This window comes from Penicillium chermesinum (genome assembly GCF_028974085.1).
Source record: "Penicillium chermesinum strain IBT 19713 chromosome Unknown utg000002l:1.0-5270490.0:1.0-5274688.0, whole genome shotgun sequence".
NCBI lineage: Eukaryota > Fungi > Ascomycota > Eurotiomycetes > Eurotiales > Aspergillaceae > Penicillium > Penicillium chermesinum.
Window position 1 is genome coordinate 2,227,317 of NW_026695312.1, and position 12,055 is coordinate 2,239,371.

The 12,055-nt window shown below is 51.0% G+C and overlaps 6 protein-coding genes across 6 annotated transcripts; 3 read left to right on the top strand and 3 right to left on the bottom strand.

Annotated features, from left to right (window-relative positions):
- Positions 1-641: 641 nt before the first annotated feature.
- Positions 642-2,038, bottom strand: N7468_001657 (U1 small nuclear ribonucleoprotein 70 kDa; the record flags this gene model as incomplete). Its single annotated transcript, XM_058470954.1, has 4 exons — positions 642-1,341; positions 1,400-1,515; positions 1,580-1,707; positions 1,777-2,038. The coding sequence occupies 4 exons, from the start codon at positions 2,036-2,038 to the stop codon at positions 642-644; spliced, it is 1,206 nt and encodes a 401-aa protein (XP_058334095.1).
- Positions 2,039-2,269: 231 nt separating this feature from the next.
- On the top strand, positions 2,270-2,818 carry N7468_001658 (mitochondrial 54S ribosomal protein mL43; the record flags this gene model as incomplete). Its single annotated transcript, XM_058470955.1, has 3 exons — positions 2,270-2,308; positions 2,383-2,465; positions 2,527-2,818. The coding sequence occupies 3 exons, from the start codon at positions 2,270-2,272 to the stop codon at positions 2,816-2,818; spliced, it is 414 nt and encodes a 137-aa protein (XP_058334096.1).
- Positions 2,819-3,973: 1,155 nt separating this feature from the next.
- On the bottom strand, positions 3,974-4,414 carry N7468_001659 (putative RING finger domain protein; the record flags this gene model as incomplete). Its single annotated transcript, XM_058470956.1, has 1 exon — positions 3,974-4,414. One exon carries the CDS (start codon positions 4,412-4,414, stop codon positions 3,974-3,976), a length of 441 nt encoding a protein of 146 aa, XP_058334097.1.
- Positions 4,415-4,986: 572 nt separating this feature from the next.
- Positions 4,987-6,825, bottom strand: N7468_001660 (uncharacterized protein; the record flags this gene model as incomplete). The annotated part of the gene is made up of 7 exons (XM_058470957.1): positions 4,987-5,065; positions 5,182-5,620; positions 5,679-6,142; positions 6,204-6,237; positions 6,315-6,641; positions 6,694-6,738; positions 6,813-6,825. The coding sequence occupies 7 exons, from the start codon at positions 6,823-6,825 to the stop codon at positions 4,987-4,989; spliced, it is 1,401 nt and encodes a 466-aa protein (XP_058334098.1).
- A 299-nt stretch (positions 6,826-7,124) lies between these two features.
- N7468_001661 (DUF4604 domain-containing protein) lies at positions 7,125-7,671 on the top strand (the record flags this gene model as incomplete). The annotated part of the gene is made up of 2 exons (XM_058470958.1): positions 7,125-7,152; positions 7,208-7,671. The coding sequence occupies 2 exons, from the start codon at positions 7,125-7,127 to the stop codon at positions 7,669-7,671; spliced, it is 492 nt and encodes a 163-aa protein (XP_058334099.1).
- Positions 7,672-8,438: 767 nt separating this feature from the next.
- On the top strand, positions 8,439-12,001 carry N7468_001662 (GTPase RIA1; the record flags this gene model as incomplete). The annotated part of the gene is made up of 6 exons (XM_058470959.1): positions 8,439-8,501; positions 8,566-8,586; positions 8,672-9,600; positions 9,652-11,175; positions 11,237-11,556; positions 11,622-12,001. 6 exons carry the CDS (start codon positions 8,439-8,441, stop codon positions 11,999-12,001), a joined length of 3,237 nt encoding a protein of 1,078 aa, XP_058334100.1.
- Positions 12,002-12,055: the final 54 nt, after the last annotated feature.

Sequence of the window (12,055 nt, forward strand, 5' to 3'; positions counted from 1 at the left end):
ATACCACATTGGATGAAAAGGAAAAAAAAACTATTTATACATTCTATCCTACATGCTAGTACAGTATAGCGGCGAAAACGGCCCCACCCAAGGAACTCCATTTTATTCTGCTTAGAAAAATGACTGCTTTTGGTCATTGAATTGTCCTTACCTGGTCTTACCTGAGTGCCATTGGACTCCACCACCTGGAAAAGACTGGTTGAACTAGTTTGAACTAAAGTACATACTTACTCCCTGAGCGTAAAATGAAAAGAGCCCGGCAACCCAGAAAGCCCATAAAGACACGTAGAGTAAAAGAAACATCAAGAGGGGATACGTAAAGAGGAACGAGAACAGCGTGAGAAGTGGGAACACATGAAAGAGACCGAGGAATTCGAGAAAGCCCCTGGCAGTGAACGTAAGTCTGGTCCAGGGAAAAGTCAAGTGGACCTCAGGATGAAGGGGCGACAGCTTGGATCGGGATATAGAGCTGTGATAAGGTATCTCGACCCTGGTGTGAAACACTGATTCGTGCCTTACCCTCTTACCCGTGTGGGGAGACAAGGATGTAATAGAGACTGATCAATGATACCCACCAGCAAGTTGCTTCCTGAAGGGGTGAGCGAGGTAGTGCCATCCATGAGAATCCGAGATTAGAAACTTTAGTAACGTCGGCGGGAGCGGGGGTCGTCTTGCGCGCCATCCTCACGGGGTCGCTTGCGTCCGAAATCTTCCCGGCCACCGTATCGATCGCGCTCACGCTCACGGTCTCGGTCCCGGTAACGATCTCCTCCATTGCGGTCGTCGCGGCGGTCACGGTAGCGGTCACGGTCGCCGTCACGGTCATCACGACGGTCTCGGTCTGCGTAGTTGTCTCGGGGACGAACTGGCTCGCGATTGCTGCCAGTAACACCTCGATCGAATCTGTCTCCACCACCGAACCCACCTCCACCACCTCGTCCGCCGAAGCCACCACTGCGTCCTCCACCGGGACCTGAGGGGGCATTGGGAGGTGCTTGTCCACCACCACCGAATCCATGGCGACCACCTTGGTAACCAATGCCTCCACGGGGTCCAAAGCGATCACCACCACGGAATCCTCCACGGAATCCTCTGCCACCTCCAAATCCACCGCGGAATCCTCCACCAAAACCTCCTGGGCCGGATGGTGCATGGAACCCACCGGGTCCAATAGGGCGAGATGGCGCGGCTCTGGTGTATCCTCGGCCTCCGACATTGCCACCAAGGCGACGGGGCTTCCAGCCTTTGGTGGTGCGACCGCGTTCAACATCCACGACGACTCGGCGATCCTTGATACGGATTCCATCTGTTTCCTTGTAGGCCGCTGGTGGTTGGTGATGACTGTGTTAGCAACGTTTTCCTTACCATACACTGAAGTCTAGGGACTCTCCAAACGCACGCAAATGATGTGACACTGGGGATGATACCTTTCATATCCTGCTCACGTTCGAAAACAATGAAAGCATAACCTCTGTTGGGCTTCTTGGTAGAATGTTCGTTCTTGACAATGCGAATCTGGAAGCGGTATGTGAGCTAAACAGGTGCTTCTGTTGTCTAAAGGAGTCATTGAACTACTTACGCGTTCAATAGGACCGAAGCGGCCAAATTCTCTCTCTAGGTCTGACTCTTTCACGTCGTAGCTGAGCCGGGCAACAAAGAGGCTCTTGTAAGGATCACCTCGTGCATGAGGATCATTCGATGGGTCATCTGCAGTACGTAAAATAGGCCATTAGTGAATCTAGTCCAGGTCCTGTGGAGATGTAGCTAGGTGCATACAGTTCGCCAGTCCTTCAGCTAGCTTCTTGGCCAAGAGCTCTTTTTTCTCTGCCTTCTGGCGTGCTTTGCGTTGCAACCAGCATTCAGTGGGATTGTAAGGTTTCTCCTTCTTGAACTCCTCCGCGGCAGACAGGTACTGCGCGACACCAGTGAGAGTGCTTTTTTTGCACTCCTCCGGGGCACGGTCGGTAGGAGGAATGTAGCGAAGGGGTGGCCGGGCCTGGAACAGGGCCAGCAAGGGAGGGGGAAGCTTGTCAGTCATCGCGGTCCTCAGCGCAGTGCGTCCGGTACGAGAAGGACGGCGAGGGGCAGTGAACTGGCAAGGTTTCTCAGGGTGAGAGGCGTCGCGTTTCCAGTGGTTTGTAGGAAAGAGTGTTGCGCGGTAGACGCGCTTAGCCGCTATTAGCGCTTCCTCACCGCCTTCTCACGTGCACCAGAAATTGTAAACCCGTTGGACTTCGCGACTCGGAGGTTCATCAATCAAATCACAACCATGCCAGTTAAAGGAATACGGACGGTGACGGCCGCCAGGGTGAGTAACTACTCAGGATATTAGGATCTTATGATGTGAATTGAGACGGTTGTTAATCTGCAAATCCCTGCTAGAATGGCGTCGGTGCCTTCATCCTTCAATGCAAGCGGCTCGACTTTCACTACTGCAATTATGGTGGCAGCTCCCGGGGCATGCTGTAAGCCTCCCTCTTAGTCTATTTCCCTATATGACTCTCTTTTGCTGATACCACGTGCCAGGCAATTCCTGACCCAAACTCTCCCCAACTTTGCCGCCGAGAACCCCCAGATTGAAGTCCGAGTCGCTCCGCGGCCTGGCAAACACCCAGTAATTAAGGGCTACTACATCAATGGCCGAGAGAAGGCTATTTGCACCCGAAACCTAGAGCCCAGTGAGATCCTCAAAAAGGCGATGATCCTGAAGGATGCGAGCGGCGAAAAACTGAAGCGGACGAAGAAGCCGGTGACAAGTATGAATGAGAGTGTGCGCGGTATCTGGTCACCATATCATGGCGATCTGCGCAGTGTATAATATATGTATTTCTTTTTTTCACTATCTTCTGGCATCTTCGGTAGTGGCATTGGTATTCTAGCGACCATGGCCTGCCTTGCATTGTACTCTATTGAATCGAAGACAAACAAACCTTTTTCCCCATAGGAGCTCATTGTATTTTATTCTATCCGACGTCTGATTTTCGACTTATGGAGGATGCGTAGAAGAAGGACTACTCCTGCGGGTCTTCTCGTAATCAGAGAAACTAGTCTCATTTTCCTAAATGAAGGCATCTATATGCGCGAGTGGTAGATTCAGTGCCTGAGAAGTGATTTAAAGATACATGAAGATTGATCTGAGCTACGTGTCTCATGAGTACAAACATCTTGCCCCTTGAGATTTCACATTGAACAGATTGGATACGAAAAAAAAGAGCGAAGCACGAAGGCCAAACCAAAGACAAATAAAACGCCACCGCATGTCGTGGGTATCAGCAGCAGAACGAAACGATGAATTGGCACCGGAGAAACGCCCCTCCATGCATTGCAGTCCGTAAACCATGGGTATCATAAGAGAAATCAAAGAAAAAGATGGATCATGGCCGTTGGAGCACTGATTTGCTTGTTACACCCTTCGACCCGGCATTTGGAGAAAGGCTCAATTCTGGGCTTTTGGGCTCCGTTCGCTTTCTTGCTTTTAGCCTTGGCTTTGGACCGGTTTTCTGCACACTCGCCACAGTAGACCTGGGTAAAATGATTAGATTTCGAAGACGAGATAAAAAAAAAAACCTGATAAGGGACGGGGAGATAGTCACGAACATGTCCACATGGTTTGGCAACCCAGATTTCTTGTTGTTTGCCATCTCCAGTTCCTAGCTCCCGATCGCAGTGGGGGCAAACCGCCACGCCTTCTTCAAGTTCCGCAATCGTACGAGTGAATCCAGGGGATGGAGGGGCTGGGGCTTTGTATGTATCTCGTTCTCTAGGTGCCGGCCGACTGCTAGGTCCCATGGAAAACGAAGGCAGTTCATAATCGAGGTCAAAGTCAAGTGGGTCGCCAATGATCAAAGTGTCAAAGTCCTGACTTCTTCCAGATAGAGGGGGATTGCCAATCCAGGAGGTCGGTGGTAACAGGCCTCTAGCACCTGTGGGGTTGGATGCAGGTTGTGCCAGACTGGGAATGTTTGCAAATATATTATTGAGCGGAAACCAACGTCGACGTGGGGGGCCGTGGACGAGTGGACTCTCCAACAAATAGCACATCCGGGCTTGACGGGCCTTCTCCATGGTCGTCGTCAGCCTCGTCATCATCGAGGTTGACTATCTCTTGAGGAGCGTCATTGAGAATGTTTCTTTCAAACCGCGGTAATCCGGCCCGGGACGAGTTTGATGCGCCTTGTTGGCGGCGCACTTGCGGCGGAGACTCAGGTTCGTTGGTCAGATCAATGATATCGAGCTCACTGGCCCCCTGAGAAGTAGTGTTCATCGGTCGCCGGTAGTCGAGGCCGTCTCCAGCCATCCGAGGGGGTGGCAAGTAAGTGGTACGGTAGCTGGGAGGAGGAGTAGGAGGGTGGAAGTAGGGATACCAGGGGTCATGCTGGTCCCGCTCTTGTTCTGGTTCTTGTTCATGTGACATTGACCTTGGTTGTTGCGTTGCCTTGATATCAAAGAAGTGTCAGTCCGCAGGGTTATTCCATTATCAGTGGGCGCCCCACGCTTATTTGAGGACCACTACGTACCTTGAGCCTGGCTGCCATGCGTTGGAAGCTAATCTCATCACTCCTATCACTCAACCCCATGCGCGGAAAGCGGCAGTTGCAATTCGAACAATTTATTTCCTCCAACAACAACGGTTGTCGACCTGGGACGAAAGGATTGTCGTCCGGGAGAGGGCTCGAGGATACAGAGCGGTACGACATTTTGCCGATTTACCCGGGCGGTGAGTGGCCCGGGTGATTAAGCGGTCAGCCGAACAATAGTTACCTGCGGAGAGGTCGAAAGAACGATGGAATTGATCGATCAAGCTATCAATCCCAAAGGCTTGAGACAAGAGAGAACAAAGCAATCTGATGAACAGAGATAGAGAGAGCACAATGGCCTGCTTTGGTGGGTGTTTAAGTATTCTAGAGTTCGAAGTAAATGCATTGAATGCACAGTAGTGAATATAGATATGAAATATCTAGATGGGTATTCAAGTGGTCTAGGGGTCTAGGTGAATTTACTGAATGTAATGAATGTGCACCGGTAACTGTTAGTGAAGAAGACGGGTAAATTTCCTGCCCATGAGCTGTTGTGAACGCAGTAAAGAACACCATAAACTGAAGAGAAAGAGAAATCAGGTATCCAGCTCTAAAATTACATGATTTTTCCGCTTTAATTTGATCATGACTGCAGCACTGTAACTGCTCCCCCTCATTCAAGGCCACAATGCTCTGAGCCGCAGAGCCCCAGGATACGGCCACAGCCGGGACAGCACTCCTCAAAGGCTCGCTCCACTCCTTTGCCGACTTGTTGAACTGCTGGACAGTGACACCAGTAGGTCCACCAGTCAAAAGGAACTGTCCGGTGTAGTCCCAGCAGATGGAGTTGACCTGACCACCAATGTCAAGAACCTTGGTCTCTTTGCCGTTGCGAAGGTCCCAGATAGACACAGTAGTCGAGTTAGCAGTGGCAGCTGCCAAGAAAGTACCATTTTCGGAGAAGACGAGACTTCGGACTGGACTTGACATGGTGAAGTCTGCCGCACCAGCACCAGTCTTGATGTCAAAGACCTTAATCTGTCCATCAGCACCACCAGCAGCCAGAAGGTGGCCATCTGGGTGAATGTTCACCGACAACAAAGCTGTTTTGATTATTAGAAATTGGGTGCATAGCAAGAGGCGAGAGGATATATTACTCACCAGAATCAGTAAAGATCTGGGTGATCACCCGGTTCTGGGAGAGGTCATAAAGCACGTAACTCTTGTCCACACCAACCGAAGCAATGATATCGCCTGTGGCATGCAGAGCGACAGCTGTAACTTCGCCAGCATGGGAGCTAAAACTTACTACCTCATTGCCATTCTCGAAGACCTTCACCGATCCAGTAGCTGAACCAATCACAGCCTTATCACCAGCCCAGAGAGCATCAGTGACAGCCCCATCGATCTTAAGGGTCTGCACCACTGATTTTTGGGGCAGAGAATAAACGCCAGCCAATCCGTCAGGCCCACCAACCAGAGCCAACTCTCCTGTGTTGTTCACAGCCAAGGTATGACCGCCAGGGTACAGAGGCTCGGATGATTCAACAGGCTTGTATTCGGAGATAGCATCGCCGGTAGGCCAACCTTCGGGAATTGGACGCTTACGGCGACCCTTGGCAAGCCTATAAGCACATTCCCAAGTCAGTGAATATCCTTGCTCCTTAGCGACTGGGTCTCACTTACGTAGCCTGTGTGGTTTCCACCCGCTCCAGCACCGCTGGGGGCAAACCAGCAGCGTCTACTTGCATGGAGTCATCACCCGAGGCACGGGTGGCCCCAACCTTAAACTTTGACAAGCATCGCGAGCCTCATCGCGCTCCTTGGTGAGGCGCGCAATCACGCGCACGGCGGCGTCATGTTGGTAGAGCGCAGTGCTGAGTTCGCGGCGGGTCTGGGCTAAGTTCTGCTGGAGTGTGTACGTTTCAAGGACTGTCGCATCCCATTCCTCCTGGAAGACGCTGAGAAGGGAGGGAATGGAGGTAAGGGTGGGGGGTCGGGGTCGAACGACGCGCTGGGTCTTGATTTCGATAAGTTCGTCGGCGGCAAGCTCTTCGCCATTCACAGGGTCTTTGCCGTTCTCAGCAATGTATGCTTCAATCAGGCGCTTCTCGAATAAACTGCCTGCATAGGCGTCAATATATGTCATGCAATCGCAAAGTCAATGGTCACGTACCGCTCTTGGGAGAGACGACAGGCACTTGAGGAGCCTCTCCAGAGACTACAATGATGAACTTATTAGAATCGCGATGCAAATTGAGTTTTCATCAGTCATCAGAACGATGATGCACTTACTAGCACACAGCATGTTGGTTGAGTGAGCGAGTGAGGAGTGGTTGAGAACGAAGCTCGTCGCGAAGCGGCTCCTTTGGACTTTTCGATGTGTCCTATTGTGGTTTAGCGCAGGCGGAGCTGCCGTGACCCAACCACCTCAAACGAATTTCGCCCGTTTTGCCTCACTTGCATTTAATACCGCCTTTGATTAGATCAATCTAATGGCAGAAAGCCATTTAATTCTGCTACGCTAGTCTTGTGGGCTACACATGAAGTACCTAGAGGACCCGGCGCAGTCTTTTTGATCTCATATTTGCGATCTTCATCGCGATCATGTCAAAAAATCCCAAGCTTGCCTATGGTGCGCATTCCTTATCCTGCTATATTCTGAAGTATTCTAACATAACATCATATAGAGCGACAGGAGCCAGCATTCCTCCAGAAGCTCCGAGGGCAATATGGCGATCAATCTGGCCGTCTAGAGCGACCAGTTGAACGACCGCGCAGACCCAAAGCCAAAGATGATGATGATGACGAGCCTGTCTACGTTGACGAAGAGAGCAATGAAGTCATTTCCAAGGAAGAATACAAGGCACTAGTGCAAGGAGAGCCTCCAAACGAGGATGAAGATACTTCGACAATAGGGAAATCTGCGGACAGTGATAAGACATACCCTTCAGCCAAAGCTCATACCAAGACACAAAGCAACCTCACTGAAGTGGGTGGACAGAAAAAACGAAAGCAAGTCAAGGTCGTTGGCGACGACGCGAGGGAGAAAGCAGAGACAGATACGGCTGTAGAAGACGCAAAGCCTAAGCAATCCGCCTCTCGAAAGCCTAAAAAGGCTAAAAAGATCAAGCTCTCCTTCGACGAAGAGTAGCAGGTCGGCAATAATAGCGCTGGACGTTATCCAAGACCATTAAGCTACCACAAAATCACGAATTATCGGCATTCTCCGTCATACCCTATATTTCATGACATTGTAGCGCAAATACATACCTTAAGTCAGACGCCAAATTCAAGGGCGTATCTCCATATTCAATGCAAGATACTAGCAAACCTTATGGAATATAAATTGCGGTACCAGACAATCTCAAATTGCTCACAGCAATCAGGTACTAATACTAGCAGTATATCGGCTACCAGTAGGCAAACCCAGTGGTCTTCAAGGTCTCCAAGTTGAACAATGGACGCTGAAGAGAATCTTACTAGTTGGTAATGTCTGGTGTATGAGGTGGCCGTCACCTCGTAAGGCATAACGCGGTCTGGCCAATATTTTTATCCAGGGATCTAAAGACTCGCGGAACTGGAATGATTCATGGTGAGTCAAGCCGGGTAAGATCCATTCATGTCCCATTTGGGAACTGGGCTTGGTGCCACGCGGGTTTCGATCTTCACAGGTGCTAATATAAAGAAAAATAAGTAGCTTATTATAATATAGAGCTTTCCACTGTGGAAAGAGCCGTTAAGTATACAAGATCCAGGCTCTCTCATTGTGCCATGGTAGAAGGGAAGCCTGTATCGACCCGCCCGCTCACCAATTTTCCAGCTCAGTAACAATTTTTCACTTCCGAGTTGTCTCACCCCACCACCGCTCCCTGTCTTTCTAGATCAAACACACAGCTCTTGGATGAACTACCGACCAAGATGCCCGTGGTGAATGTCGAAGATCTGGTGCGCCTCCAGCGGAAGCCGGAAGACATTCGAAATGTGAGCTCTGCCCCTCCATCCCACCTGATGTCCCGCCGCGGTTATACTAAACCAAATATTGCAGATCTGCATTCTAGCCCACGTTGTAAGTTTCCGCAGAAAGATTTGGATGGATTTTTGAATTCCACCAGTCGAATTATGATGGCTATCTACTCACCTTTGAATTGTAGGACCACGGCAAAACGTCATTAACGGATAGCCTGATAGCCACCAATGGCATCATCTCACCCAAGCTGGCGGGCAAGATACGCTACCTGGACTCCCGACCAGATGAGCAGCTCCGCGGTATTACTATGGAGTCGTCTGCCATCTCACTATTCTTCTCCATGCTTCGGCGCCCTGCCCCAGAAGTCGCACCGGTCCAAAAAGAGTACCTGATCAATTTGATCGACTCGCCTGGCCACATCGACTTCAGCAGTGAGGTATCCACTGCGTCTCGTCTTTGCGATGGCGCAGTCGTACTAGTCGATGCCGTGGAAGGTGTCTGCAGTCAGACCGTGACGGTGCTCCGTCAAACTTGGGTCGAGCAGCTCAAGCCCATTCTATGCATCAACAAGATGGACCGCCTTGTCACCGAGCTCATGATGAGCCCGAGTGAGGCTTACGCGCATCTGAGCAGGCTATTGGAGCAGGTAAATGCCGTCATCGGTAGCTTCTATCAAGGTGAGCGGATGGAAGAAGATCTACAGTGGCGCGAACGTATGGAAGATCGACTCAATGCCAAGGACAAGTCGAAAAAGCAGACTCAGGAAGATGAAGCTGCTGGGAGCATAACTGATGTCGCTGACTTTGAGGAGCGAGATGATGAAGACCTCTATTTCGCACCAGAGAAGAATAATGTCATCTTTTGCAGCGCGGTGGATGGATGGGCTTTCACTATCAGGCAGTTCGCGGCCATCTACGAAAAGAAGCTCGGTATCAAGCGCGCTGTCTTGGAGAAAGTGCTATGGGGAGACTTCTACCTTGACCCAAAAACAAAGAGAGTGCTGGGTCAAAAGCACTTGAAGGGCAGAGCACTGAAGCCAATGTTCGTGCAACTAGTCCTAGACAGCATTTGGGCTGCCTATGAAGCAACCACTGGCGGCGGTAAAGGCAAAGGGTATGTCAAGTTGTTTCCAACAATGATAGATATCTTCTAACCATATAGTAGAGATCCCGTCCTTCTGGAGAAAATCACGAAGTCGTTGAACATCACCATCCCACCTTATGTTCTCCGCTCACGAGATTCACGAAACATCATGTTGACACTCTTCTCGGCCTGGCTTCCTCTATCAACAGCTGTTCTCGTCTCAGTGATCGAGTACCTCCCAAGTCCCAAGTCTGCGCAAGCTACCCGACTCCCAGAGATGATCGAATCGTCTCCCGGCTCAGACAAAATTGCGCCAGAAGTGAAAGACGCCATGATTAACTTCAAGACCGGACCTAATGAGCCAGTTGTCGCATACGTGAGTAAAATGGTCGCGATTCCAGAAAGTGAATTGTCATCCAGCAAAAAACGCGGTGGAAATACAATGACCGCCGATGAGGCCAGAGAAATAGCCAGGCGCAAGCGAGAAGAGATTGCAAAAATGCAGGCAGAGACCAATCCCGGCCAAACAGACGATTTCGCCCGAATGACCTCCGCGTTTGAAAACACCTCCCTAATCACCGAGGCAGATGAGCCTGCAGAGCCCGAAGAGAAGGAGGACCCAGAGCGCTTGATTGGATTCGCCCGTCTTTATTCCGGTACCCTGAATGTTGGAGACGAGATCTATGTCTTGCCGCCCAAGTTCTCGCCTGCAAGCCCCCATGCCAACCCAGAGCCCAAGAAGGTCACCGTCACAGACCTGTACCTCATGATGGGCCGAAGTCTTGAGCCTCTCCAATCTGTTCCAGCTGGTGTTGTATTCGGTATCGGTGGGTTGGCAGGCTACGTCCTAAAAACTGGAACGCTTTGCAGCCAGCTTGAGGGCAGCGTCAACTTAGCAGGCGTTACACTCAACGCTACGCCAATCGTGCGTGTAGCATTGGAGCCAGTCAACCCAGCCGATCTCGGAAAAATGGTCACCGGTCTACGTCTTCTGGAACAGAGCGATCCATGTGCCCAATATGAGGTGCTCCCCAGTGGTGAACATGTCATTCTCACTGCAGGTGAGCTACACCTGGAGCGCTGCGTCAAGGATCTACGAGAACGATTCGCCAAATGTGATTTCCAAACTGGTGAAGCTATCGTGCCCTACCGCGAGACGATTGTCAGCGCCCCCGAGATGGCGCCGCCAAAGAAACCTGAGTTAGGCCGTGGATGCGTCGAGGCGGTATCTGCATCCAAGCAAATGACGCTGCGATTGCGCGTGGTTCCATTGCCGGGGCCCGTGACAGAGTTTCTGACGAAACAGAGTGGTACCATCAAGCGACTACATTCAGAGAAGCGGAAGGCGGCCGAAGCAACGTCCGAAGCAGATAATGGCCAGGCTGCCGAGACGGCAGATGCGGATGCTGCGGGAGAAGCAAATGAAGGTACTATTCTTTCCCTGAAAGAGTTCCGCGAGGAGCTAGGGAAGGTGTTCAGTCAGAACGTTAAGGAGGATAAGGAGTTATGGAAGGATGTCGTTGATCGTATCACTGCCTTCGGTCCTCGACGAGTCGGCCCTAACATACTCGTTGACGGCACTGCGGTAAACACTTGCGATAAATTGTGAGTCAAGAACCAGAATGGATACGAATCGCGAGTCAATAGTTGCTAATCCATCTCCTAGCCTTCTGGATGACCAGAAACACCACATCCACAGTGCATCTGATGATAATCGACAGGCACTGTTGGTGCGCGACTTCTGCGACAAGATCGCATATGCCTTCCAGATGGCCACCAGCCAAGGCCCTCTATGCCACGAGCCCTTGCAAGGCACAGCTGTGTTCCTCGAGGACATATCTGTCCAAGCTTCCAACGACGAGGTGGATATGGGCCGCCTGACAGGTGAAGCGATCAAGCTAGTACGTGATGGCATTTCGCAAGGATTTCTAGACTGGAGCCCACGGATTATGCTTGCGATGTACAGCTGTGAGATCCAAGCAACAAGTAAGTGTCTAACCCCATCAACCCTGGTTTCCCAAACTAGGATTCTTACACTTTCCCCCAAATAGCCGAGGTCCTTGGCCGAGTCTACGGTGTCATTACCCGCCGCCGCGGCCGCATTCAATCCGAGGTAATGAAAGAAGGAACCCCCTTCTTCACCATCCTGGCTTTGCTCCCGGTAGCCGAGTCTTTCGGGTTCGCGGAAGAGATCCGCAAGCGTACCTCCGGCGCTGCGCAGCCGCAGCTCATCTTTGCTGGATTTGAAGCCCTGGATGAAGATCCCTTCTGGGTTCCTGCTACGGAGGAGGAGCTGGAAGACCTTGGTGAGCTTGCGGATAAGGAGAATGTCGCGAAGAGGTATATGGATGCTGTCCGCTCGCGGAAGGGGTTAGTCGTGCAGGGGCGCAAGTTGATTGATGCGGAGAAGCAGAAGACGTTGAAGAAGTAGATGTGCCACATAGTTTTCATTCTGCATTCAATGTACATAGCTACTGGTTATACA